Here is a 27,632-nt window from a genome sequence, read left to right as displayed (position 1 = left end):
TCGATTACTGTTTGATAATCACACCCAGCTATCCATTATTCTTTATCAGCACTGCACATTATGGTTCATCAGACTTTGACCCACCTCAGCCATCAAAAATTTTCAATATACCATCCTGACTGGTTGCACTGTGAACCCCCACAGGACTGGCTGGTCTGAGAACAGCGACAGAAGTCGCCCCTTTATTAAACACATGGTTAGAAGTCTCCTCAACATGCTGCTAAGTAGAATTTCAAACTTGTATAATTGAGCTTTGATCCCACTAGATGCTGTTTAGTGCTAATCATTCTTTTCAAATTACAATGGTTATAAATCGGACATGTTTCAGTTAGAAACAACGTCTGCTCGATAGGAATCTAAGTATCTTGTAAGTTACTTCCCAGTGGCACTAAGAGAAGCCGAAATTCCACCAGACCAAAGCTGTTCTGATCTGTAGCTGGGATCTCCATCCTGCCCGTGGCACAAGAGCCTCGCTCCGTTTGAAATGGTAGCCTGGCTCTAAATTTGTATCTTCCTTTCCACAGGTTATGCACTTTCTTAATAAGATGGCCGGTAATGAATACGTGGGCTTCAGCAATGCTACGTAAGTGCCAAACTGTTTTCTTGTGTCTCCCAAGATCCATGCAGAGCCTTCAATGGTCACCTGTAGTTTACTATTAAACCCCTGAGAATAAGGATTGTTTCATTAGTAAGCCTGGTACCTTTCTTTTCAGCTGTGGCACAGCAGGTAGCATTCTCACCTTTTGAGTCACAAGGTTGATGGTTCAAGTCCCACTCCAGGACTTGTCACATTATCTAGGCTGACACTCCCAGTGCAGTACTGAGGGAGTGCTGCACTGTCGGAGGTGCCGTCTTTTGGATGAGATGTTAGACCAAAGCCCCATCTGCCGATTCAGGTGGATGTACAAGCTCTTGCTGCACAATTCAAAGAGCAGGGAGTTCTCCCCATTGCCCTGGCCAAAATTTCTCCCTCAACCAACACCAAAGAACAGATTAATTGGTCATTCATCTGATTGCTGTTTATGGGCTCTTGCTGTGTGCAAATTAGCTGTGTGCTTGCCTACACAATACTGACTGCATTTTTCAAAAAAGCAATTCATTGGCTGTAAAGTGCTTTGAGATGTCCTCAGGATGTGAAAGACGCTATATAAATGTAAGTTTGTTCTTTTCCAAATGTTCTCCTCTCACTGGGCTGCAGTTCCACAGATCCATGCCATGTTCCACTATATCACCCATGGCCATTCTTCATGTGTTATTTTGAGCCTAGAGAGTGACATCAGCCAACTCCATACAGAATGGGTTTCAAACCAGAGACCTTCCTTGTTTAGATGGTTCAGGACCATACAAGGTAGTGGTCTTCCCCACTGAGCTATTGGAGGATCAGGCAATGACCTTGTTTATTCACCTCTCCTCCCATCATCATCCTTCCTCATTGGACATTCATTGCTGTCATTTAGTGCCCTACTTCCTCTTTCATCCAGAATGGGCGGGATGTACATTTTCCCCTCTTTCTCCCCTCCCCATTTTGCTACAATTTCCTGGGTCTCCTTAATTTGATGGTGTCTATAATCAAAGCTCTCAACTGTCCCCGGTTTAATCAGGATATCCCGACATTAAACCGGGCCACTGAGAAAAACAGCAGTGATACAAAAGAAGCCCAAGGTGACCAAATCAGGTGATTTACCAGTTTTACAGACGCTCTGAGCCAAATTCCATCCTTTTGATACGTTACAGACTGAGAGGGATGATCAATATTACTAAAGACTCACTATGCAGAGTGTGGGAGCTGAGCCGTCCAAATATTAACACAGTCTGTTTTCAGTATTTTCCCTATAAAGGGGCACCCTCTTCATGAAATGTTTTACACACCAAACTTTTTCTTTGGGGGAGGGAGTTTTAGAATAACCAAGTGACGTGCGTGTGACATTGAGTATTACTGCCCTTCAGAGGGGACACAGGGAAACAAAGATGATTTCAGGTATCAGGAATTTAAGTTATGTTGGAAAATTAAGGAAGTTGGGCTTGCTTACTTTGGAAAGATACAGCTTTGAGGTGATCAATTGCACTTTTCTAGGTTAGGAAAGTGGCCGACAAAAGTGATCCAGGCAAATTGTTTCCTGTGGTGATGGGTTCAAATCCTTGAGGACACCAGTTAAACATGAAGAAGTTGGGAGTGAGAAGAGAAGTCAGAAGGGATATTTTCACCCAAAGGGTAATCGAGTTGTGGATTAAGTTGCCAGGAATGAAAGTTGAAGCAGACAGTATCAATGGGGTCAAGAGAAAACGACCCCGACAATCCTGGGGGGGGTTCTGCCAGTCTCCTGCCGCAACTCCGGTGGAAGCCCCTCACCCCCAGGTAAAGCCGGAGATGCAATTGTGCCGGACTCTGCCGTTTCTCGGATTTTCTAAGCAGGTGGATAGAGGTTGATCCATCAAAACGGGACAGCTAAAAGCCTTTTCCTGTTTCTCAAAATTCTTATATTCTTAATTTCTGCTCAACATTTTTTCATGAAGACTGTGTCCCATTAAGTTGTGGCATGAGCATTCCCTGCAGATCACTAATGTTGCATTTTTATTTCCATGATTGAGGTTTCAGTCAGAAAAGGAGACAGGAGACAGGAATTTTGCCATTGGATATTACTTGAAAGAGAAGAAGGTAGGCCGAAAGCCAGGCATTGGAGTTAAATGTCTGTCGGTTGTTCACTAAGTTGCAGAGGGTTTGATGTTGTAGAGGTGAAAGATTGGGTGGTACAATGTGTTGAACTGCGTACGGTTGGAATGATGTCAATTATCCAACGCCTGGTAGGGGTCTGTGCCCTGGACCGTTCACCCTATATCTGCAGTGAGGCTGGCATTTCAATACCAGTCTGTTCATCATGCTCCTTACTGCAGAAGCACAATGCAAAAGTTTCCTTTTACATTTTGTTCTGTTGGGCTAGAGGCTGGCTGATCTCAGACATCTCTTAAAAAGTGTCCGAGTCAACCTTCCCCCACCCTCTTTCCCCAACCCACAATTCGCCCACCATTTTACCCTCCTTCATCCAGCTGAAGTCAGTTGAGGTCACTTTGATTACGCTGGTGGTGACCATTCAGCAAGACAGGAAACTGAACTTGGGTCTTTGATAGAAGTGCTAGTGCTGGAGCTACTATGATTACTGGTGTGAATGGTTTCCGAAAGGAGGAAGAAAAAGAGAGGTTGGTGGATTATGTTTAATAAAATAATCCTTGTCTATGTTTTTTTCCAGTGTTTTCCAGCGGGTGTTGACATGATCGCTACGTTAGATTTCTACTTCCAGGTGAGTAAAGCAGTTTCGCTCTCTGATCATGCTGGTGATAGAATGGCAGCTGGATCAGAACCCATCCTTCACTGGTATACCAGCTGGATCAGTGCCCATCCTTCACTGGTATACCAGCTGGATCAGTGCCCATCCTTCACTGGTATACCAGCTGGATTAGTGCCCATCCTTCACTGGTATACCAGCTGGATTAGTGCCCATCCTTCACTGTTATACCAGCTGGATTGGTGCCCATCCTTCACTGGTATACCAGCTGGATTAGTGCCCATCCTTCACTGGTATACCAGCTGGATTAGTGCCCATCCTTCACTGGTATACCAGCTGGATTAGTACCCATCCTTCACTGGTATACCAGCTGTATCAGTGCCCATCCTTCACTGGTATACCAGCTGGATTAGTGCCCATCCTTCACTGGTATACCAGCTGGCTCAGTGCCATCCTTCACTGGTATACCAGCTGGATTAGTGCCCACCCTTCACTGTTATACCAGCTGGATTAGTGCCCATCCTTCACTGTTATACCAGCTGGATTAGTGCCCATCCTTCACTGTTATACCAGCTGGATTAGTGCCTATCCTTCACTGGTATACCAGCTGGATTAGTGCCTATCCTTCACTGTTATACCAGCTGGCTCAGTGCCATCCTTCACTGGTATACCAGCTGGATTAGTGCCCATCCTTCACTGGTATACCAGCTGGATTAGTGCCCATCCTTCACTGGTATACCAGCTGGATTAGTGCCCATCCTTCACTGGTATACCAGCTGGAATAGTGCCCATCCTTCACTGGTATACCAGCTGAATTAGTGCCAATCCTTCACTGGTATACCAGCTGGATTAGTGCCCATCCTTCACTGGTATACCAGCTGGATTAGTGCCCATCCTTCACTGGTATACCAGCTGGATTAGTGCCCATCCTTCACTGGTATACCAGCTGTATCAGTGCCCATCCTTCACTGGTATACCAGCTGGATCAGTGCCCATCCTTCACTGGTATACCAGCTGGCTCAGTGCCATCCTTCACTGGTATACCAGCTGGATTAATGCCCATCCTTCACTGGTATACCAGCTGGCTCAGTGCCATCCTTCACTGGTATACCAGCTAGATTAGTGCCCACCCTTCACTGTTATACCAGCTGGATTAGTGCCCATCCTTCACTGGTATACCAGCTGGATTAGTGCCCATCCTTCACTGGTATACCAGCTGGATTAGTGCCCATCCTTCACTGGTATACCAGCTGGATTAGTGCCCATCCTTCACTGGCATACCAGCTGGATTAGTGCCCATCCTTCACTGGTATACCAGCTGGATTAGTGCCCATCCTTCACTTGTATACCAGCTGAATTAGTGCCCATCCTTCACTGGTATACCAGCTGGATTAGTGCCCATCCTTCACTGGTATACCAGCTGTATCAGTGCCCATCCTTCACTGGTATACCAGCTGGATTAGTGCCCATCCTTCACTGGTATACCAGCTGGCTCAGTGCCATCCTTCACTGGTATACCAGCTGGATCAGTGCCCACCCCTCACTGTTATACCAGCTGGATTAGTGCCCATCCTTCACTGGTATACCAGCTGGATTAGTGCCCATCCTTCACTGGTATACCAGCTGGATTAGTGCCCATCCTTCACTGGTATACCAGCTGGATTAGTACCCATCCTTCACTGGTATACCAGCTGTATCAGTGCCCATCCTTCACTCGTATACCAGCTGGATTAGTGCCCATCCTTCACTGGTATACCAGCTGGATTAGTGCCTATCCTTCACTGGTATACCAGCTGGATTAGTGCCTATCCTTCACTGTTATACCAGCTGGCTCAGTGCCATCCTTCACTGGTATACCAGCTGGATTAGTGCCCATCCTTCACTGGTATACCAGCTGGATTAGTGCCCATCCTTCACTGGTATACCAGCTGGATTAGTGCCCATCCTTCACTGGTATACCAGCTGGATTAGTGCCCATCCTTCACTGGTATACCAGCTGAATTAGTGCCAATCCTTCACTGGTATACCAGCTGGATTAGTGCCCATCCTTCACTGGTATACCAGCTGGATTAGTGCCCATCCTTCACTGGTATACCAGCTGGATTAGTGCCCATCCTTCACTGGTATACCAGCTGAATTAGTGCCAATCCTTCACTGGTATACCAGCTGGATTAGTGCCCATCCTTCACTGGTATACCAGCTGTATCAGTGCCCATCCTTCACTGGTATACCAGCTGGATCAGTGCCCATCCTTCACTGGTATACCAGCTGGCTCAGTGCCATCCTTCACTGGTATACCAGCTGGATTAGTGCCCATCCTTCACTGGTATACCAGCTGGCTCAGTGCCCATCCTTCACTGGTATACCAGCTAGATTAGTGCCCACCCTTCACTGTTATACCAGCTGGATTAGTGCCCATCCTTCACTGGTATACCAGCTGGATTAGTGCCCATCCTTCACTGGTATACCAGCTGGATTAGTGCCCATCCTTCACTGGTATACCAGCTGGATTAGTGCCCATCCTTCACTGGCATACCAGCTGGATTAGTGCCCATCCTTCACTGGTATACCAGCTGGATTAGTGCCCATCCTTCACTTGTATACCAGCTGAATTAGTGCCCATCCTTCACTGGTATACCAGCTGGATTAGTGCCCATCCTTCACTGGTATACCAGCTGTATCAGTGCCCATCCTTCACTGGTATACCAGCTGGATTAGTGCCCATCCTTCACTGGTATACCAGCTGGCTCAGTGCCATCCTTCACTGGTATACCAGCTGGATCAGTGCCCACCCCTCACTGTTATACCAGCTGGATTAGTGCCCATCCTTCACTGGTATACCAGCTGGATTAGTGCCCACCCTTCACTGTTATACCAGCTGGATTAGTGCCCATCCTTCACTGGTAAACCAGCTGGATTAGTACCTATCCTTCACTGTTATACCAGCTGGCTCAGTGCCATCCTTCACTGGTATACCAGCTGGATTAGTGCCCATCCTTCACTTGTATACCAGCTGGATTGGTGCCCATCCTTCACTGGTATACCAGCTGGATTAGTGCCCATCCTTCACTGGTATACCAGCTGGATTAGTGCCCATCCTTCACTGGTATACCAGCTGGATTAGTACCTATCCTTCACTGTTATACCAGCTGGCTCAGTGCCATCCTTCACTGGTATACCAGCTGGATTAGTGCCCATCCTTCACTTGTATACCAGCTGGATTGGTGCCCATCCTTCACTGGTATACCAGCTGGATTAGTGCCCATCCTTCACTGTTATACCAGCTGGATTAGTGCCCATCCTTCACTGGTATACCAGCTGAATTAGTGCCCATCCTTCACTGGTATACCAGCTGGATTGGTGCCCATCCTTCACTCGTATACCAGCTGGATTAGTGCCCATCCTTCACTGGTATACCAGCTGGATTAGTGCCCATCCTTCACTGGTATACCAGCTGGATTAGTGCCCATCCTTCACTGGTATACCAGCTGGATTAGTGCCCATCCTTCACTCGTATACCAGCTGGATTAGTGCCCATCCTTCACTGGTATACCAGCTGAATTAGTGCCCATCCTTCACTGGTATACCAGCTGGATTAGTGCCCATCCTTCACTATTATACCAGCTGGATTAGTGCCCATCCTTCACTGGTATACCAGCTGAATTAGTGCCCATCCTTCACTGTTATACCAGCTGGATTAGTGCCCATCCTTCACTGTTATACCAGCTGGATTAGTGCCCATCCTTCACTGGTATACCAGCTGAATTAGTGCCCATCCTTCACTGGTATACCAGCTGGATTGGTGCCCATCCTTCACTCGTATACCAGCTGGATTAGTGCCCATCCTTCACTGGTATACCAGCTGGATTAGTGCCCATCCTTCACTGGTATACCAGCTGGATTAGTGCCCATCCTTCACTGGTATACCAGCTGGCTCAGTGCCATCCTTCATTGGTATACCAGCTGAATTAGTGCCCATCCTTCACTGGTATACCAGCTGGATTAGTGCCTATCCTTCACTCGTATACCAGCTGGATTAGTGCCCATCCTTCACTGGTATACCAGCTGAATTAGTGCCCATCCTTCACTGGTATACCAGCTGGATTAGTGCCCATCCTTCACTGTTATACCAGCTGGATTAGTGCCCATCCTTCACTCGTATACCAGCTGAATTAGTGCCCATCCTTCACTGGTATACCAGCTGGATTAGTGCCCATCCTTCACTGGTATACCAGCTGGATTAGTGCCCATCCTTCACTGGTATACCAGCTGGATTAGTGCCCATCCTTCACTGGTATACCAGCTGGATTAGTGCCCATCCTTCACTGGTATACCAGCTGGATTAGTGCCCATCCTTCACTTGTATACCAGCTGTATCAGTGCCCATCCTTCACTGGTATACCAGCTGGATCAGTGCCCATCCTTCACTGGTATACCAGCTGGCTCAGTGCCATCCTTCACTGGTGTACCAGCTGGATTAGTGCCCATCCTTCACTGGTATACCAGCTGGCTCAGTGCCATCCTTCACTGGTATACCAGCTGGATTAGTGCCCATCCTTCACTGCTATACCAGCTGGCTCAGTGCCATCCTTCACTGGTACACCAGCTGGCTCAGTGCCATCCTTCAGTGGTATACCAGCTGGATCAGAACCCATCCTTCACTGGTATACCAGCTGGATCAGAACCCATCCTTCACTGGTATACCAGCTGGATTAGTGCCCATCCTTCACTGGTATACCAGCTGGATTTGTGCCTATCATTCACTGTTATACCAGCTGGCTCAGTGCCATCCTTCACTGGTATACCAGCTGGATTAGTGCCCATCCTTCACTGGTATACCAGCTGGATTAGTGCCCATCCTTCACTGGTATACCAGCTGGCTCAGTGCCATCCTTCATTGGTATACCGGCTGGATTAGTGCCCATCCTTCACTGGTATACCAGCTGGATTAGTGCCCATCCTTCACTGGTATACCAGCTGGATTAGTGCCCATCCTTCACTTGTATACCAGCTGGATTGGTGCCCATCCTTCACTGGTATACCAGCTGGATTAGTGCCCATCCTTCACTGGTATACCAGCTGGATTAGTGCCCATCCTTCACTGGTATACCAGCTGGATTAGTACCTATCCTTCACTGTTATACCAGCTGGCTCAGTGTCATCCTTCACTGGTATACCAGCTGGATTAGTGCCCATCCTTCACTTGTATACCAGCTGGATTGGTGCCCATCCTTCACTGGTATACCAGCTGGATTAGTGCCCATCCTTCACTGTTATACCAGCTGGATTAGTGCCCATCCTTCACTCGTATACCAGCTGGATTAGTGCCCATCCTTCACTGGTATACCAGCTGAATTAGTGCCCATCCTTCACTGGTATACCAGCTGGATTGGTGCCCATCCTTCACTCGTATACCAGCTGGATTAGTGCCCATCCTTCACTGGTATACCAGCTGGATTAGTGCCCATTCTTCACTGGTATACCAGCTGGATTAGTGCCCATCCTTCACTGGTATACCAGCTGGATTAGTGCCCATCCTTCACTGGTATACCAGCTGGATTAGTGCCCATCCTTCACTGTTATACCAGCTGGATTAGTGCCCATCCTTCACTGGTATACCAGCTGAATTAGTGCCCATCCTTCACTGGTATACCAGCTGGATTAGTGCCCATCCTTCACTGTTATACCAGCTGGATTAGTGCCCATCCTTCACTGGTATACCAGCTGAATTAGTGCCCATCCTTCACTGTTATACCAGCTGGATTAGTGCCCATCCTTCACTGTTATACCAGCTGGATTAGTGCCCATCCTTCACTCGTATACCAGCTGGATTAGTGCCCATCCTTCACTGGTATACCAGCTGAAATAGTGCCCATCCTTCACTGGTATACCAGCTGGATTGGTGCCCATCCTTCACTCGTATACCAGCTGGATTAGTGCCCATCCTTCACTGGTATACCAGCTGGATTAGTGCCCATCCTTCACTGGTATACCAGCTGGATTAGTGCCCATCCTTCACTGGTATACCAGCTGGCTCAGTGCCATCCTTCATTGGTATACCAGCTGAATTAGTGCCCATCCTTCACTGGTATACCAGCTGGATTAGTGCCTATCCTTCACTCGTATACCAGCTGGATTAGTGCCCATCCTTCACTGGTATACCAGCTGAATTAGTGCCCATCCTTCACTGGTATACCAGCTGGATTAGTGCCCATCCTTCACTGTTATACCAGCTGGATTAGTGCCCATCCTTCACTCGTATACCAGCTGAATTAGTGCCCATCCTTCACTGGTATACCAGCTGGATTAGTGCCCATCCTTCACTGGTATACCAGCTGGATTAGTGCCCATCCTTCACTGGTATATCAGCTGGATTAGTGCCCATCCTTCACTGTTATACCAGCTGGATTAGTGCCCATCCTTCACTGGTATACCAGCTGGATTAGTGCCCATCCTTCACTTGTATACCAGCTGTATCAGTGCCCATCCTTCACTGGTATACCAGCTGGATCAGTGCCCATCCTTCACTGGTATACCAGCTGGCTCAGTGCCATCCTTCACTGGTGTACCAGCTGGATTAGTGCCCATCCTTCACTGGTATACCAGCTGGCTCAGTGCCATCCTTCACTGGTATACCAGCTGGATTAGTGCCCATCCTTCACTGCTATACCAGCTGGCTCAGTGCCATCCTTCACTGGTACACCAGCTGGCTCAGTGCCATCCTTCAGTGGTATACCAGCTGGATCAGAACCCATCCTTCACTGGTATACCAGCTGGATCAGAACCCATCCTTCACTGGTATACCAGCTGGATTAGTGCCCATCCTTCACTGGTATACCAGCTGGATTTGTGCCTATCATTCACTGTTATACCAGCTGGCTCAGTGCCATCCTTCACTGGTATACCAGCTGGATTAGTGCCCATCCTTCACTGGTATACCAGCTGGATTAGTGCCCATCCTTCACTGGTATACCAGCTGGCTCAGTGCCATCCTTCATTGGTATACCGGCTGGATTAGTGCCCATCCTTCACTGGTATACCAGCTGGATTAGTGCCCATCCTTCACTGGTATACCAGCTGGATCAGAACCCATCCTTCACTGATATACCAGCTGGATCAGTGCCATCCTTCACTGGTATACCAGCTGGATCAGTGCCATCCTTCACTGGTATACCAGCTGGATCAGTGCCATCCTTCACTGGTATACCAGCTGGATTAGTGCGCATCCTTCACTGGTATACCAGCTGGATCAGAACCCATCCTTCACTGGTGTACCAGCTGGATTAGTGCCATCCTTCACTGGTATACCAGCTGGATCAGTGCCCATCCTTCACTGGTATACCAGCTGGATCAGTGCCCATCCTTCACTGGTATACCAGCTGGATTAGTGCCCATCCTTCACTGGCATACCAGCTGGATTAGTGCCCATCCTTCACTGGTTTACCAGCTGGATTAGTGCCCATCCTTCACTGGTATACCAGCTGGCTCAGTGCCATTCTTCACTGGTATACCAGCTGGCTCAGTGCCATCCTTCACTGGTATACCAGCTGGATTAGTGCCATCCTTCACTGGTATACCAGCTGGATTAGTGCCCATCCTTCACTGGTATACCAGCTGGATTAGTGCCCATCCTTTACTGTTATACCAGCTGTATCAGTGCCCATCCTTCACTGGTATACCAGCTGGATTAGTGCCCATCCTTCACTGGTATACCAGTTGGATTAGTGCCCATCCTTCACTGGTATACCAGCTGGATCAGTGCCCATCCTTCACTGGTATACCAGCTGGATTAGTGCCCATCCTTCACTGGTATACCAGCTGGATTAGTGCAATCCATCACTGGTATACCAGCTGGATTAGTGCCCATCCTTCACTGGTATACCAGCTGGATTAGTGCCCATCCTTCACTGGTTTACCAGCTGGATTAGTGCCCATCCTTCACTGGTATACCAGCTGGCTCAGTGCCATTCTTCACTGGTATACCAGCTGGCTCAGTGCCATCCTTCACTGGTATACCAGCTGGATTAGTGCCATCCTTCACTGGTATACCAGCTGGATTAGTGCCCATCCTTCACTGGTATACCAGCTGGATTAGTGCCCATCCTTTACTGTTATACCAGCTGTATCAGTGCCCATCCTTCACTGGTATACCAGCTGGATTAGTGCCCATCCTTCACTGGTATACCAGTTGGATTAGTGCCCATCCTTCACTGGTATACCAGCTGGATCAGTGCCCATCCTTCACTGGTATACCAGCTGGATTAGTGCCCATCCTTCACTGGTATACCAGCTGGATTAGTGCAATCCATCACTGGTATACCAGCTGGATTAGTGCCCATCCTTCACTGGTATACCAGCTGGATTAGTGCCCATCCTTCACTGGTATACCAGCTGGATCAGTGCCATCCTTCACTGGTATACCAGCTGGATTAGTGCCCATCCTTCACTGGTATACCAGCTGGATTAGTGCCATCCTTCACTGGTATACCAGCTGGATCAGTGCCCATCCTTCACTGGTATACCACCTGGATCAGTGCCCATCCTTCACTGGAATGCCAGCTGGATCAGTGCCCATTTGGTGCTCGCCTCTGTCTGGGAAGGTACTGTCATCCAATGCCTTGAATTTTGTTTTCTTCTTTCTAATCCTGAATTTGGCCTGATTTGAGAGCAATTTTCTGCCTCAGTGCAGCCTGATACCCTTATTACTAAATTAGAGGTACGGCAAAGGGCTTGGAGTGGCAGAAAAAACCAAACATTTCATTAAGAGAAACGTGAAGCTGAAAACAATTGAATGTCCAGTGATTTATGTTGAACTCTCTCACTCCATCCCTTTGTCTCTCCGTTTCTTCCCGTTTACTCACTTTTCCGTTCAGCAGCGTCTCCCTCAGCTTCCTCTCTTTTGCCCCCTTTTGCCTAATTCCAGTACTTACCAATTCCTTAATTCAGCTGGAGCTCCTCTCTTCTCTGATCTCTCCCCTCCTCTGAAGATTGTTTCTCAGCCTTTCTCCTGAGCTCTAGCTTCCTTTGAGAACTCTTCTGTCCCAGTCTCTTGTGACTCTTTGCTTTCCAGCCAACATATTGCTGACTTTCTACGGACATGTCTTTTGTTGAAAACCAATGCCTGTGTATGATCCCAGGATATTGACCCCAGAAGTTTTACTTGCTGTCTCTTTGGGGGCAACATATTAGCAGCTTCAGGGCTGAATCAGAGGTGTGCAGTGTTCCAGGTGGTGGCGTCAGGCACCTCAAGAATAATTTTCTGGGACCCACAATCTCGAAGAGTCGCTGTTACGGTGATTTCCTTTGAACCTCTGCTGGTGCTGCAGGGCCAATACACTGCAGAAAGCTCTGCGTTGATCCCTCAGTGCTCCGCATTATGATTTCTTGATTGGATGAAGATCTTCCAGTCCTCAACAGTGGTGAGCTCCGAATTTGACTGTTTCCTCACTCGGGCTCTAAGCAGGTGCGGCTCCCGTTAGTTGAGGTGCTGCCTCGCCGAGAATCTGCGCGTGGCCGCACGCAAGCAGGGAGTCGGCGTTGCTGCCGGCAGCAGCTCGAGCCCCGGGTGAGCAGGATGGAGCCGAGTGGTGATGGGATAACACATGAAGGGCTGCCAGGTGAGGGGAAGGTCAGTTCGGAGCTGGATCCAGGGGAGTGAAGGGGACTTGGCTGAGATTAGAGGGAGGGATGGAAGTTAACGATGTGCACATCGAGAAGAGTTCAAGAAAAGGGAGCTGGCGTTTTCAACGTGATTATCGGCTTCCTCTCCTCCCATCTGTTTACTGGCTCCCCTCTTACTCTTTTCTTTGACCTTCCTTTCTTCTAATGATTGTATGTAAGGAATCTTACAACACCAGGTTATAGTCCAACAATTTTATTTGAAAATCACAAGCTTTCGGAGGCTTCCTCCTTCGTCAGGTGAATGTCAGGAAATCCTTGAACGTTTCGCATTTATATTCAGAGAACAATACCTGGTGATTACAGATAATCTTTCCAACTGCCCGTTGTCAAGGCAATCAAAGTGTTCAGACAGAGAGTTGTTACCTACAGGACCACCGAATATACAAACGGCCAGAACACAAAACAGAGAGAGAAAGGCAGAAACATCCGAAAGGAAGAGAAAGACAGAAAATGACCCGTTGTATTAAAAACAGATAACTTTTATTCGCTGGTGGGGTTACGTGTAGAGTGACATGAACCCAAGATCCTCATGGGTGCGGAACTTGGCTATCAATTTCTGCTCGACGATTTTGCGTTGTCGTGTGTCTCGAAGGCCGTCTTGGAGAACGCTTACCCGAAGATCGGTGGCTGAATGTCCTTGACTGCTGAAGTGTTCCCCGACTGGGAGGGAACCCTCCTGTCTGGCGATTGTTGCGCGGTATCCGTTCATCCGTTGTCGCAGTGTCTGCATGGTCTCGCCAATGTGCCATGCTCCGGGGCATCCTTTCCTGCAATGTATGAGGGAGACAACGTTGGCCGAGTCACAGGAGTATGAACCATGTACCTGGTGGGTGGTGTCCTCTCGTGTGATGGTGGTATCCGTGTCGATGATCTGGCATGTCTTGCAGAGGTTGCCGTGGCAGGGTTGTGTGGTGTCATGGACGCTGTTCTCCTGAAAGCTGGGTAATTTGCTGCGAACGATGGTCTGTTTGAGGTTGGGTGGCTGTTTGAAGGCGAGTAGTGGAGGTGTGGGGATGGCCTTAGCGAGGTGTTCGTCGTCATCGATGACATGTTGAAGGCTGCAGAGAACATGGCGTAGTTTCTCCGCTCCGGGGAAGTACTGGACGACGAAGGGTACTCTGTTGGTTGCGTCCCGTGTTTGTCTTCTGAGGAGGTCTATGCGATTTTTCGCTGTGGCCCGTCGGAACTGTCGATCGACGAGTTGAGCGTCATATCCCGTTCTTACGAGGGCGTCTTCTAATGATAGCTGTGGACAAGAAAATAAAACATTGCGCGTGCGCGAAGGGCCTGTTGCCATGGTGACACGTTGGTTTGGTTAGACATGTTTGGCTGTGCCTCACCTGTCAAAAAAGTCACCAGCCATCACTGGCTTTAAGCTTCTGTAACAATCAAACGCTCACATTTATGGTCTCCACTGTTCTTTGACAGGGTGTTGAAATCTCACTTCAGTCTTTTTATTTGCTGTTAGCCTCTTTACAAACTCAGTTTTCCTTTTTTCATACCAGCTGTGCTCGATCGAGGTGACAAGTGAATCGGGCGGAGTAATGGCTGCCACCTTGGCCAATGGGGGAATCTGCCCAATCACAGGGGAGCGGGTCCTGAGCGCTGAGGCGGTGAGGAACACCCTCAGCTTAATGCACTCGTGTGGGATGTACGATTTCTCCGGCGAATTTGCTTTTCATGTAAGCATTTTATGGCAATAATCAGAGGTTGCACTGAAAGAAACCATAGTGCAATTAGTGGGTTTTGGATCTGTCACCTCATTACTACAGCTTTGCAGAGAAATATGAGATTGATACCAGCATCAATGATAGTCCAGTGTTCGGAATCCCACTTCCATATACTGTACGAACACTGGGATCCATATCCTGACAAAAAAATCATCAAGGGCACCAGACGAATTCTTAACCATTCACCTTAACTTCTCATCAAAGAGCCACTTGGGTTTACTACCCAGTCTATACTTAGGAGTTAATGATGCCCAAATTTGGCTTACATCAACCAGTTCAGATTATATTAGCTTTTACACTGCCAAACCCTCATCAGGATCCACACAAGCTCCTGAATGAATTAACCCTTTTTTGCTAAATTATCAACAAAAGTCAGTTAACAAAGTCATAAACTAACAATTGTTTATTAACCTTAAAATCATAGTGAGCAGCACTTAAATTTAACATTAGGTACACAAATAATGAGTGATGGGGTAAATTGACAAAATAAATAAGAGGCAGTTCAGTTATGTCACAGTGATTCAGTATTAACTGCTTGCTGATTATAAATTTACAGTTGGGATCAGTGTCTGAGATAGGTATAAATTGATGAGATCAAGTGGCCTGACATTCGGCATTTGGAATGTGTGAGCTGCGTGTGAACGCATGTTAATGAGGCCCAATTTCAGGCCGACCATGGGCCTCTCGGTTAGGGCACGTACTGCCTGCGCAGCGCCGTGTCTGGGCCCGTAAACGGCCCCAGATTAATTTCTACCCCCTGGTGTGAAGCCTACAGACCAGAAAGGTCCCATCTCTGATCTGTGCTGAATTAGCAGATCTCAGTTGGGAGCCATTGGGGACAATACAATTGGCTTCAGCACCCCTGGTCTAGGAGGGGAAAAGCAGCCAGCTCCTGATCGCTATCAAACAGTTCCAACCAGAAAGTGTGTGCATATCAATCACACATTTGTCGGCAAAGGCAGTGAGCCTCCCCATGGTTGAACAGCTTGCCAACACTCACTGCCTAAGCTCGCAGATGAAGAACAGCCACTTGGGTGAAGTAGCGGAGAGACGCCGGCGCCTATGGAACCATACCCCAGCAAGAATCACCACTTCCAGGAGAGGAGAGAGAAAGTTAGGAAAACAAAAAGATAGAAAGAGCCTACTGAATATTTTATAAGGTTAATTCTGTGTTGTTGGCTAAAAAGCTGCACAGACCACTGTGCACAGCGGATAAATAAAATTCTTGCAATGTAAAAGAATGTCTAAGCACCAACAAAATCTAATGTAATGATAAAAGTACAGAAAGTAATATAATAAGCAAAAAGGCAATTTTTAAAATTAACACTAAAAAGTGATACACACCCTAAAGAAGCCAGACTACACAATCGGCTGTTTCCTTTTTCAAATCACGAGAATCTCTGACTGACGGCACAGCCTCAAAAACTTTGTAGCACCACAAAACAGGGCTGCAGACCACCCCCACGCCCAATTCTCTGACCCATGCTCCTAGCCAGCTAGGTTCTGTGCCAGCTCCGCTCCTCGAAAACTCCCTCACGTACCTCCAGGTTCAAGGTTTGTGCTGAAATCTTGAGGAATTACACCATCTAGTGGTTTGATACATTACAAGTTTAGGCAAACCTTGTCAAATGTCCATTCCAGTGACAACCCCTGTGTGTTTCGTGAGATAATAAAAGTAAAAAAAATACACACTAGAGGCAATTTGTGATGCAGAATAATTCATACATTTTTAAAATCTGTTTTTAGCTCATTTTACTGAATGAACTTTGTCCTCTGTTATGTCCCTATTCTCCCCCCAGTCCTACTATTGCCTGGCTGAGAATTAGGCAGTTGTCCCTACCACCTGCCATAAGCAGCATCAGAATGTGGAGTGATCTTTGCATTTGACTTTTCTTCCCCTCTCTGTAGGAAAGTGGCAGATTACTCCCCCCCCCCCCCCCCCCCCCCGCCACCGTATCGACCCTCCCGCATGCACATCACAAGTACAAAACCTGTACCCTATCATTCTATTACAAGGGCAGTTTCAAACAAATCTTGTCACTGGATAGCACCCAGAAGCAGTGACCCTGACTGATTTTTCCACTTCTTAGCCCAGGGGTACTGAGGCCAATTGGCAATCCCTTACCACCCATCCTGGCTACAATCAGGTAAGCTCAGGAGAGGCCCAGAATTAAACCTACTGGCCTGTATGTCTCAGGCCTTCTCCAACTGAGGCATTGGAGGAAGTTGGGTTGTAGTTATGTTAAGTCTCTGTGGCTGAAACCATTTCGAGCTCCGTTACTCCCTGGCAGTTCCCGCATGTCATGGCTTTGGCTGTCCAGCAGAGTAATGCCGTTTGGTGGTCGGCTCGTACATGAGCTCATTATCCAGCTGGGAGATGTGGCCTAGAAGCATTGCACTGTGGGATCTGCTGCCACCTTTGGTACTCACGTCGCTTCTTATCTGTTTTATTTTGTGTGCGTGCAGGTTGGCCTTCCAGCAAAATCTGGCGTTTCTGGTGGTGTTCTGCTGGTGGTGCCCAATGTGATGGGTGTCATGTGCTGGTCTCCTGCCTTGGACAAAGTTGGCAACAGCGTGAGAGGTATCGACTTCTGTCAGGTACGAAATCACAGGAGAATGTGACTCAACAACTCAATTAGCTGGTCACAACCTAGAGATTACAGGGCCAGGCGGAGCAGCACGTCTCACATTCAATAACAGTCCGACTCAGGAACATCCCCCTAGTCATCAGAGGATGTCAGCAACGCTCTTTAAAGAATGTGACAAATGTTTTTTTTTAAATAATCGTAATATTTGTAAGGGTTTTCAGTTAGTTTCCCATCTAAATTTTCTCTCCTGAATGTACTGACTCATGTTGGGATACAGTTCCTCTAGTACCTCACCCAAGTGGCCATTCCTCGTGTATGACCCTCAACGGGAGTATCGGCGGACTGGTCAACTACTGGGAAGGGGGAGTCAATCTCCTGGGCCTAATCCTGCCCTCATCCAATATCCATATGTGCATATTCTCCAGCAATTTTTAGTGATCGGGAGCAGGAACGCCGGCTGTTCTGTTTTCCCTCACTGACACAGTGGTTCTGAGGCCAGTCATTGCACCCCTATTGCTACCATGGCTCAGAGCTGCAAACCCAGCATGGATTGGCGACCAAACCTAGGACCTTCCTGTCTGTATGGCTCAGTACCACACTGGGTGGTGCAATTACCCGCTGAGCCTTTAAGGGTGGAGGAGGAGGAGGAGTGGGGGGGGGGGGGGGGTCTGCAGAGTACAGTAACATGGGACATATACAAAACAATGTACAATTATCTCCCTTTATAGCATTTAAGACTTTGACATTCAGTTAAGTAGATTTACCCAGTAAATCCTTCTAGTGATGTGACTGTGGTCCTTTATCTTCCAGGAGCTGGTTTCTCTGTTCAACTTCCATAACTACGATAACTTGAGGCATTTTGCCAGGAAACTGGATCCACGGAGAAATGGAAGTGAAGCCCGGGTAAGGAGTCAGATGGGTCTGCGTGTGGGAATACTCATTGAGCACCAGTTACCCCAGGCCTTAGCTCAGTTAATGCACTTTGACCAGCACCAACCCAGAGCCAGATCGGAGCTGCTGCACAATTACTCCCAGAAGTTAATAGCGGAAGAAAACAAAATGTCCTAAAAGATTCCCCCCCAAAATATTAAAACCAGTCTGATAATTCCTGGCCCATAAAGAAGCATCAATTGATGGATCACATGCATCCATTCTTCATTGATACTGAACTTTATACGCACTACATTGGCTGCAGGTCCCGGCTATGGTGACAGAGCTAGACTTTGAAGGCTATGTGTGAGAAGTTAAAGGAGCTTATTCATCAAAGGATGATAGGAACAGTTAACTAAAGGGGATGTTTTGCTAGTGAGATTGGCTGTTTCCATTAGTGGAGGGAGAAAGCTGCAGAAATTAGAAAAGAAAGAACTTGCATTTATATAGCACTTAGCTTTCACAATGCCTGGATGACTCTAAGCACCTCACAGCCAATTCATTACTCTTGAAGTGCAGTCACTGTTGTTTTGTGGGCAAATGCAGCAGTCAATTAGCGCACTGCAAGATCCCACAAACAGCAGATGAGATGACTGAGCAGTTCATCTGTTTTTGGTGGTGTTAGTTGAGAGATGAACATCAGTCAGGACACCAGGAGAGCTCCTTGCTCTTCCAATAGTTGCTGCGGGATCTTTTACGTCCATGTAAATGAGCAGACGGGACCTCGGTTAACTTCTTATCGCCTCCAACAGTGTAGCACTCCCTCAGCACTGCACTAAAGTGTCAGCCTGGATCACGTGCCTAGAAAGAGGGAAGATAGCCAGTGGGACATAATAATGAAAATAAAGTTTAAAAAGCCAAAAATGATTTTAATGATGAGTTCTGATGATATGGACCAACTTTGAGCTCATACAAGGGATTCCCTTATGGAGGGCAGCAAACCAAGGTTAAATATTGGAGACTTAAATGCCAACCCAGAAAATTAACAGAAGCTGGCAACTCAAAACCAGCCCTGAAAGAGGCCCATGACATGTAGTGACAGAAAGTGCATATGGGGAACATACCTTAACTGAAGATGCAGGTATATCCAACACTCCATCATTAGTACAGTGGAAGACTGTGACAAAAAATCATCTTCCTCATTTTTTGCAGAGAACATTGTGGGCATGTATCCGTTGTTAAACCAGATTGTTAAATTGTTTATACTGTTGTCACAGTAATGTAGAGATACTCTTCTCCCTCTCTGCCCTTCTAGGTCATAATGCTGCTATTCTCTCCCCTCAGTTCATGCTGCCACTCTTGCTTTCCCCCTCTCCCATCAGTTCATCTTTGCCCTTCACTATGCCCCTGTTCACTTTGGCACTCTTTCCCCCTGACTGCCACTCTGACGTTGCTTCTACTCTGCAGCATGCTGTGGGCAAGGATTTATGATTTTGCAAAAGTATCACAAAAATTCCTGTCCACTGCAGTGTCCCATCCCCCAGAGCAGCTGCAGCGTCAGGTAGGAGCTGGGAGCAGTGCTGCATTTGTCCACAAATGCAGACACCACTGTCTGTATGAAATATGTATGGGAATGTAAGAGTATTTTGCTTTATTACCTTTGTGGATCAATGGATATTTAGACAGTACTTTCCCTCAGAAGATTCAATGGGTGGGGTAGAGACCATGATATGGTAGAGTGTACATGGGCTGTGGAAGGGGTGGGCTTGATGGACTGAATGGCCTTTTCTCATTCCCTGCTTTCTATTCTTAATCTGCTCTTATTCTGTTATAACTATAAATTTGAAAAGTCAAAGAAACATGAAATCTTTAAAAAATGTTATTTTTGTTGACCACACCAGGAGGAGTCAGTGGTGAACTTGCTCTTTGCTGCATACAGTGGTGATATAGCTGCACTGCGGAGGTGAGTACTTGTTTTTGTGTGGTAGTAAGACCTCCCTCTCCCCCGCTGTAATTGGGCCTTCCCAAGCCAAGCATTGGACTGGGATAGGCTGCAGTGGGTGAGCTAGTCCCTGACCTGTGCTCAGGAGCTCTGTCCACTGACGCAACTGAGATTAGGAACGCAGTGAGTGGAAGATCATACTTATGAGCCCATTTCATACCCCGGGTGTTAAATTCAACTTTGGCAGAGGCACAAAGCTCGTGGCCATCCATTATACACCCAGCCAATTCTCCTTTCTATTAAAGTCAATGGAATAGAGTAACGGGCGGGGTCTATAACAGGCAGCCAATCCACTACCACCCATCCTGCTCCCCCACGTCTCAGTGACACTCATCACATTGCAGCACAATGAAACACTTGTATTATGATTTGTGTCATTTATTTGCATTCCACTTTATTCTCACTTCCTGCCTCTCCACCACCATCCCATCCACCATCAATCATAAGGCAGAACAATCCGGGAACCGTTCGCTTGTCTGGCAGGTGTGCATCATGGGCTGGACTGAATCCCTGTGCCTATTTGAGAGATAATGGGCATGATTTTTACCCCGAGCCGGGAAGGGGTGGGGGGGTCAAATTGCAATGGGAAACCCGGAAGTACAGGTTTCACGGACGTTCTTACAATTTTGACGTAAGGACGTCTTTTATTTTTCTTTGTCAGTTTGCTATCTGACTGACCAGCCTAAGTGACAGGCTGGCCTCAGTCGGATGGGAGAGCAACCAGGGTGTTCAGTTAAGTCTTTGTTTGTATGCATGGGGGCACAAGTTGGTACAGGAGGGCACCAGTGGGCATAGGGGAGAGTCAGTCATGGGGGGAGGGATCAGGGGTTAGTCATGGGGGGGGGGATGGTCAGGATCAGGGGTCATCGATCATTGGGTGGGGTGGGTCGCTGCAGGTAGGCTTGTTGGGCCTGGGGGAAGCACTCCTGCTCTTCCGGGCCCACAAGCTATGCCAGAAAGGCACTTACTTGTTAGTTTTGGGCCTACTCCCACATGCTGTGAAAGAGAAGGCCCAGGAATCCCGGCCCCCAAGGGTTGAAATTGGAAACTCTCTAAAAATGGAGGCCCGCAGTCTCCTTGAAAGGTTTTAATCACCAACCCGCCTACTGGGAGTGGGTTGGTCTCCTACCCCGGTGAAAACCGGAAGTGGGCGGGTTGGAGGCGGGCCTGAAATGGTTGTGGTTTTGAACGTCCCCCCGTCCCCAACCCACCCATTTTCCCCTTTTAAAATCTTGCCCAATATTACAGGCCTGAGTTTTTTTTAAAAAAAAAGAATTCAGTCAGTCAGAGCCTGCAGCACCCGAGGCCTCCACAAGCCACATCCTGACCAAGGTGGCAGGCAGATAACCTGCTCTTTATGCCTTTTCAAATTTAACTGGGGTGTGAGAGGGCATCACCGAGGAGCTATTCCCAAAATTCTCCTTCCCTACTTCGTGGAAGTGCCTGATCTCAGCTCAGTCCCTTCTGTCTACAGCATAATCGAGATGTGGAACTCATCACATGGCAAATAGTAGATGCAAACTGTTGCCTCATTGCTTTCATCTGCTGTGTCCCTCAGTAAGTGCACAGTGTTATATTTAATGTCTCAGTTACATTCATTTTCATTGCAACCAGACCAATACGTGGTCTGACTGGGGTGTGTTCTCTCTTTCCCAGATTCGCACTCTCCGCTATGGACATGGAGCAGAAAGACTATGATTCACGTACACCACTACATATAGCTGCAGCTGAAGGTATAGATGAAGTTGTTTGCTGCTAAATGAACAGTATGTCCTCCGGTCTTCACTATATTTAGTATTTTCCCTCCTTCCCCTCTCAGCCTCTCCACATCACAATGTCCAGAGGCACACTGCTCAGACCATACCAATGCCACACAATAGCCATCCACTGGAAGGTGCACGAGAGCCACCCAGCTGACTCTCCATCTGCTGCTCCTCTGTTCACTATACCAAAAGCACCTGGCTTCTGCCCAGCCCCTCCCCTGTTCTGCTGCAGCTGAAGAACTCACCATGTCAGCAATTGTGGAAGCGAATGCGCGCCTGACCAATCCGTGGCACAGTGCCTCAGAGCTGGCATAGTGCATCAGGTCTCCCACCACTCACCTTATGGAACAAAACCAATTCATGGAGGCAGGTGATTTGCGGAGATTTGTTTCTTTCTGAACTCTGGAGAGAAAAAGTCAGATCTGAAAATTTCACGTAAAATGTTGTTTTCTGGTGTTCACCACACCCCCCCACCAATTTTCCTGAAGGTGTGGGTTCTACATGTGCCAACTGTCCTGCACTACCTCATCCAAGCGGCCAATTTTCATACGCAGTGAATGCCAGCAGGCTATTCATGTATGGGGAGGGGGAAACTGTAGACAGGCCTGAACCTGCTATCACCTTACGTCCATACACACACACACTTTCCAACAGGGGACATTGGATTGTGATCAGGAGCAGGCACCTTGGCTGATTTGACCCATCCTAGCCCAGGTGTGCTAAGGCCAATTAGAAGAGCCCTATCGCTACCCTGGCTGAGATCAATTAACGCAGCACGGACCAGAGATTGAAACGGGAACCTTCCTGGTCTGCATGGCTCTATCCCACACTGAGTAATAGTACAAGGGCTGCTTGCATCATCTCTATGCTATCAACTCAAGAGTGGCTCAGAGGCCTTGGAGCAGGTCACCTGGCAACAGGAGATGTACGGCCAGAAGTGTGGAAACAAAATTAGAGAAAGCAATACTGCCCAACAAGACTGCCCTACCACAGCCCATGTATTATTTGCTTTATTATGAACCCAACCCAACTGATTTTAACTGAGGAAGGTGAAAACCCACAGGTTAAATTTTCAATTATATCTGGCTCCAATTTATTATCAAGTTACCTGATATCCAAGCAGGTAGGTGTGTGTGTGGGGAGGTGGGGTTCGATATTAGGTACAAGTACAAGTTTCCCTCTTAGGTGGAGTTTGAACCATCAGCTCTGTAGTAGTGACTTTATCCCATCAGTTTACCCCTCTTCCTACAATTTGCAAGCTTTTAAAACCCAAACTTGGTGACAGATTTCTCTAAGCTGCTCTCCAACTCTTAGATCTTGGTAGTATCCTGCACTATAGGCCTTCACTTAAATTTTTAATCAAAAAATGTTAAGCACCCTCTGCTCCACACCAACCTCAGAAGAGCATCTCCTACTGAACCAGTGAGACATTGTCCACTTCCTACATCTGCCATTCTATGGCATCTGAGCGAGACTGTCAATTTAGTGCCCACTGCCAAAATAGGGGCAGTTTTGTGCTCCGGGCCTATGGCCATTGTAATTGGGTTGAGACTACCTGGGCTTCATTCATATCTGATCTCAGCTGGTAGAGAGGGGAGATATTCATACCATCAGTCTGAATTTCAACCAGAGGTGGAAAAAGTAGGATCTGACCCACAGCACCATCTCCTCCCTGACTGCACTGCTTTGAACTCACTTAATGCTCATTCCATTTTATGCAGGTCATGTGGAAGTAGTTTCTTTTCTTCTTGATGCCTGTCGTGTAAATCCCTTCTGCAAGGACAGGTGAGTGACAAATCTTGAAAGCAGAGGATCCAAATGAGGTTTGAATGGTATTTCTTCAGTCTAGGCTCAACATGAATTTTTCCACTCCAACTTTAGTATTAGTCTACCTGAGACATGAATATCTGTGCTCATCTAATTGCTGGGTTCTGTCCTGATGTGTAATCTATAGCTTTAAAGTTTTTGTTGATCCTGATGGGGGTTGTATAGCAGTACTTGTGTTCCTGGAAGCACCAATGACAAAACTTATACAATCCCACTACAAGCACTCATGAGGATCAGGTTCCAGCAAGATGGCAGATTCAGCACTCTGATTACCCGGCTGTTTTGGTACAGCTTCAGTGCCAGGGTCTGGTACCTCTGCTGGCAGCTCTCAGTACAGCCATTGGACAAAGTGTGGCATTACATGGCAGGGAGAAATCTCAAATCCCCTTTTTCAGCACTTGAAATGTGCTTCCGGTCATCCAGTTATGGAGTACCTGTAAGTTTGGCGACACTGTTGCAGCCCAGCTGGTTCTGTCACCCTCCCTCCGGAGGATGTGGGAATGAGGAAGTAATTACTTGTTTTGCCACAAAGCACCTAGCCTCCTCCTAATGTCAGCTAGAGGGAGAAAGGTGGCAATAGTTCAGCTCATGGAGATGTGGGAGTACAAACCCTCCCATCATTCTGTGGCATAGTGCACTTAGGTGTTGGACCACCTTAAGTGAGAAATGTTAAAAAAAAAACTATCCAATTCCAAAATTGCTGCTGTTATCTCAATGCACATCAGAGAACTTTGTAACCTCAATCAGCTTTGATTTGTCCTTAATTATTCTTTCACCTGTCCACAGATGGGGTAATACGCCTCTGGATGACGCAGTTCACTTCAACCATCACCAGGTTGCGAAGCTGCTAAGGAACTACCAGATGTCCTACTCCCTGCCAGAAACAGCAGAGTGTGCCAGCGAGGATACATCTGATGAAAATATAGGAGAAAGTGGTGAGAGATCACCAACCTCTCTAGTCACAAAAGCCTGAAAGTCAGCCCTGGTTCTCCTATGCTGTCTGTGATGTAGGTGTCTAGTTATGCAACAGCAGTATGCTCTGTCTTGTCAGAGTGTCCAGTAGCACTAAGTGTCATAGTTTCACAGCCTGACTTGCCTTATTGCAGCAAAGCCCCACGTCAATATCTACACCAACAAAATTACTGCTATTTTGGTCAGATGGGTGGCTGACATCCAGAACCTACCACCACGATTGAGTGTCCAAACCAAGAACCCACCACCACGATTGAGTGTCCAAACTACTGAGAAATCCACACCGCTGAGTTTGATATACATTGCACACACTCTCTCTATAGGAATATTTACACAAGCCCTGAGAGGTCAGGTGCAGGTTGGCAGTTTAAGAACCCCCACCCCCTCTCTAAGAGTATATAAAAGGTACCGCTGGAGTTTAACTAGCTGGAACTGTGGAGTTTACCAACACACAGGACTGGAAAGCTTCCGATAGCCTGTCCAGCCAGGCACACCCTACTAATTAGAGCATTGCCTTGCAGGGACTTCCAGTCTCCAGTGACAGGTCTACCCCTCCAGGTCCCATCAATGAACCAGATTGACTGAATAGCATCCCTGTGTACTGTGGACCTGCCTGGCCCCAGTAACATTACCAGAGCATCAACTCAGTTCCAATATTCCATTTCCAGGCATGTCATTTTGGAGCCAACCTGACCCCAAAGAGACTCCCTCCCCCAAGGGGGATAGTCTCTAGTTGGCCATGAGACAACTCAAGTGCTGGTTTGAGCCCTTGCTTAGGAGACACTGGGTACCAGGAACTTCTCACAAGCAAATGTGAGTACATGAATACACCTATCCCCCATGGCAACAGGCCAAAAGCCCACATTTAAAAATTAAATAATTCTACAACACAAGCCAAAAAAAAAATGGAGTAGCAAAAACAAATGGATCAGAAAAGGTTGAATAAAGAGAAAATTATAAAAACAGACAGAAAACTCTAAGGATAGTCATGAAACAGAAGGAGGTAGGAAGTGAAGATACGAAGACAAGAAGAAAAAAAAGGATTCTCCCCCCCCCCCCCCCCACCCCGCCCCGAGAGACAGCTTTTGCTTCCCCCAACGGTTTTACGGGAGATCCCCGTAACTCATACAGCAGCTATATTGGGTGTAACATTTAGTCTTAGAAACGACATGACCCCTCCAACCTGACTGTCTGAGACTATTTGGCATCAATCCCAACACAGTAAAGAAAAAGATTTTTTGCACACATCAAAAATAATTGTTAAGGCTCTAACTGGACAAGCGAGACTCCTGGCTTTGGTAGAATGATCTTTAGTTGTCAATTCAGTAATGTTGTACTTGTATATTATGAATTATAATAATGTTTTGACTGCCCCTCTGGCAGCTGGAGTGTCTGTACATTTGAGTTGGTGGTGTGTGTGTGTCACTGTCTAACGGAAGCAAGCTCTGGGCATTATTCAGAGTTTTAAATTGCTATTTATTTTGTGGTAATGCAATAAAAATACAATTACTATACAAAGATAATGGTTGTGTGTTGTCCCAACTCATCAGGCCTATAATTAGCAAGGCAAGTATTACTGCTTAGTAACCACGATATAAGGAATTGTTCTACACTTATATGACAGTGTTTTAGACTGAGCTACGATCTAGAAGACACAAGTGAAACAAACCTGAAGTGAGACTAAAGATTAGGAGTTTTATTCCGCAGAGCAGTGGCTAGCAGAAAAGCAGTTGCAGTTGTGTTAATTCATTCAACAAGGAGCCGATAAATATCTGGTTGACAACAGGACTTGAAGTTATAGTGATTACATTATACACACACAAAATCAAATTTCTGTGGCAGGCAGTGGGCCAGGGTTGAATAGTGGAGATGTGAGGAAATATTAATATTCTGGAGTTTTGCTCGATTTGCCTTCGAGGATCAAGGAGTGTTTATACAGAACTTTCTCTCTGGAGATTAAATGGGTGGGTAGAAACCGTGATAGGGTAGATTGTAGATGGGCTGTGGAATCAGGCCATCTACAGTACCTTCCCTCAGCAATTAGCCTCTAATTGACCTCAAGATATGACTACTTAAAACCACTTCCCCAAAGGGAGTACCCAAGCAGTCACTTTAAAAAGGGACCAGTTCCATCTTGCCAGTGCTTCAGACTACACCTAGGTAACGGGAAATCAGCTGGTACTTGTAACATTCTGACTTTCACACTTCTAAAAGAAGAAAAATCTCTGTTCCCGAGATGTATTCCTGTTGCTGGGACCATCTTTTTACAGTCTATCATTATGATACGTGTTATAATTGTGGGCCTCAGACAAGACTACACCCAACGAACCTCATCGAAATATAATCAAACACTCTGTTGCAAGATCTGGTTATACAGGAAGAGGTCAAAACAAGATGCCTGCTATTTACTTGTCTGATTTCCGGACCCCAACAGTGATAAATAATTGAAACAGCTTTTCGAAGTTCCACGCAAGTTTTTTTAAACCTTATTTATTGATCAAATTGTAAAAAATAAATCACACAGAAGCAGTGCATTATTCAATAAACTAGACAAAACATACAAACCAGTTAATGGAATCACTTGTGCTGCATAATGTTGTGGGAACATAAAACAATATTATGATACTGCTTGGCCTTGGTCAGTTGACAGCACATACATATCACAATACCATGGAGGTGCTGAGAGGTTACCTCCAGAAAGCCAGGCATGCTCCTTGTTGCTGTAAGCACTGTTAAGAAATTTTGCGTACACAGTAGTGATTTTAAGCGATAACAGATGTATTTACTCCAGTTCTAATGACAAGGCGATCTCCAGTACATGGAGGGAAATTGGGGGTGGGGGGGGGGGAAAAGAGAGGGAAAAACAGTCCTGAATACTGTTATTTTCTCCTCCATCCCTCCATAGATGACTCCAGTGA

General features: G+C 46.9%; 2 protein-coding genes across 4 annotated transcripts in view; one reads left to right on the top strand and one right to left on the bottom strand.

Moving 5' to 3' along the window:
* LOC137307127 (uncharacterized) overlaps positions 1 to 14,578 on the bottom strand; it is a 55,626-nt gene extending 41,048 nt beyond the window's left edge. The window contains exon 1 of the mRNA XM_067976447.1: positions 12,212 to 14,578. Coding sequence (XP_067832548.1) covers positions 13,459 to 14,259 — 801 coding nt within the window. The 5' untranslated portion in view covers positions 14,260 to 14,578 and the 3' untranslated portion in view covers positions 12,212 to 13,458. The remainder of the gene's footprint in view (positions 1 to 12,211) is intronic.
* LOC137307126 (glutaminase kidney isoform, mitochondrial-like) overlaps positions 1 to 26,237 on the top strand; it is a 53,856-nt gene extending 27,619 nt beyond the window's left edge. For 2 of the 3 annotated variants that reach the window (XM_067976444.1, XM_067976446.1), the window contains 10 exons: positions 525 to 583; positions 2,590 to 2,656; positions 3,246 to 3,296; positions 14,468 to 14,644; positions 17,159 to 17,290; positions 18,091 to 18,183; positions 20,052 to 20,113; positions 21,809 to 21,885; positions 23,637 to 23,700; positions 24,529 to 26,237. In XM_067976444.1, the coding sequence (XP_067832545.1) occupies positions 525 to 583; positions 2,590 to 2,656; positions 3,246 to 3,296; positions 14,468 to 14,644; positions 17,159 to 17,290; positions 18,091 to 18,183; positions 20,052 to 20,113; positions 21,809 to 21,885; positions 23,637 to 23,700; positions 24,529 to 24,715 (969 nt within the window). In that variant the 3' untranslated portion in view covers positions 24,716 to 26,237. Of the gene's footprint in view, positions 1 to 524; positions 584 to 2,589; positions 2,657 to 3,245; positions 3,297 to 14,467; positions 14,645 to 17,158; positions 17,291 to 18,090; positions 18,184 to 20,051; positions 20,114 to 21,626; positions 21,703 to 21,808; positions 21,886 to 23,636; positions 23,701 to 24,528 lie in introns of those variants that run through there. The other variant, XM_067976445.1, reaches the window with a different exon arrangement.
* The last annotated feature ends 1,395 nt before the right edge of the window (positions 26,238 to 27,632 follow it).

The sequence above is a fragment of the Heptranchias perlo genome, chromosome X (assembly GCF_035084215.1).
Source record: "Heptranchias perlo isolate sHepPer1 chromosome X, sHepPer1.hap1, whole genome shotgun sequence".
Lineage (NCBI taxonomy): Eukaryota > Metazoa > Chordata > Chondrichthyes > Hexanchiformes > Hexanchidae > Heptranchias > Heptranchias perlo.
This window is presented reverse-complemented; position numbering and strand designations above follow the sequence as displayed.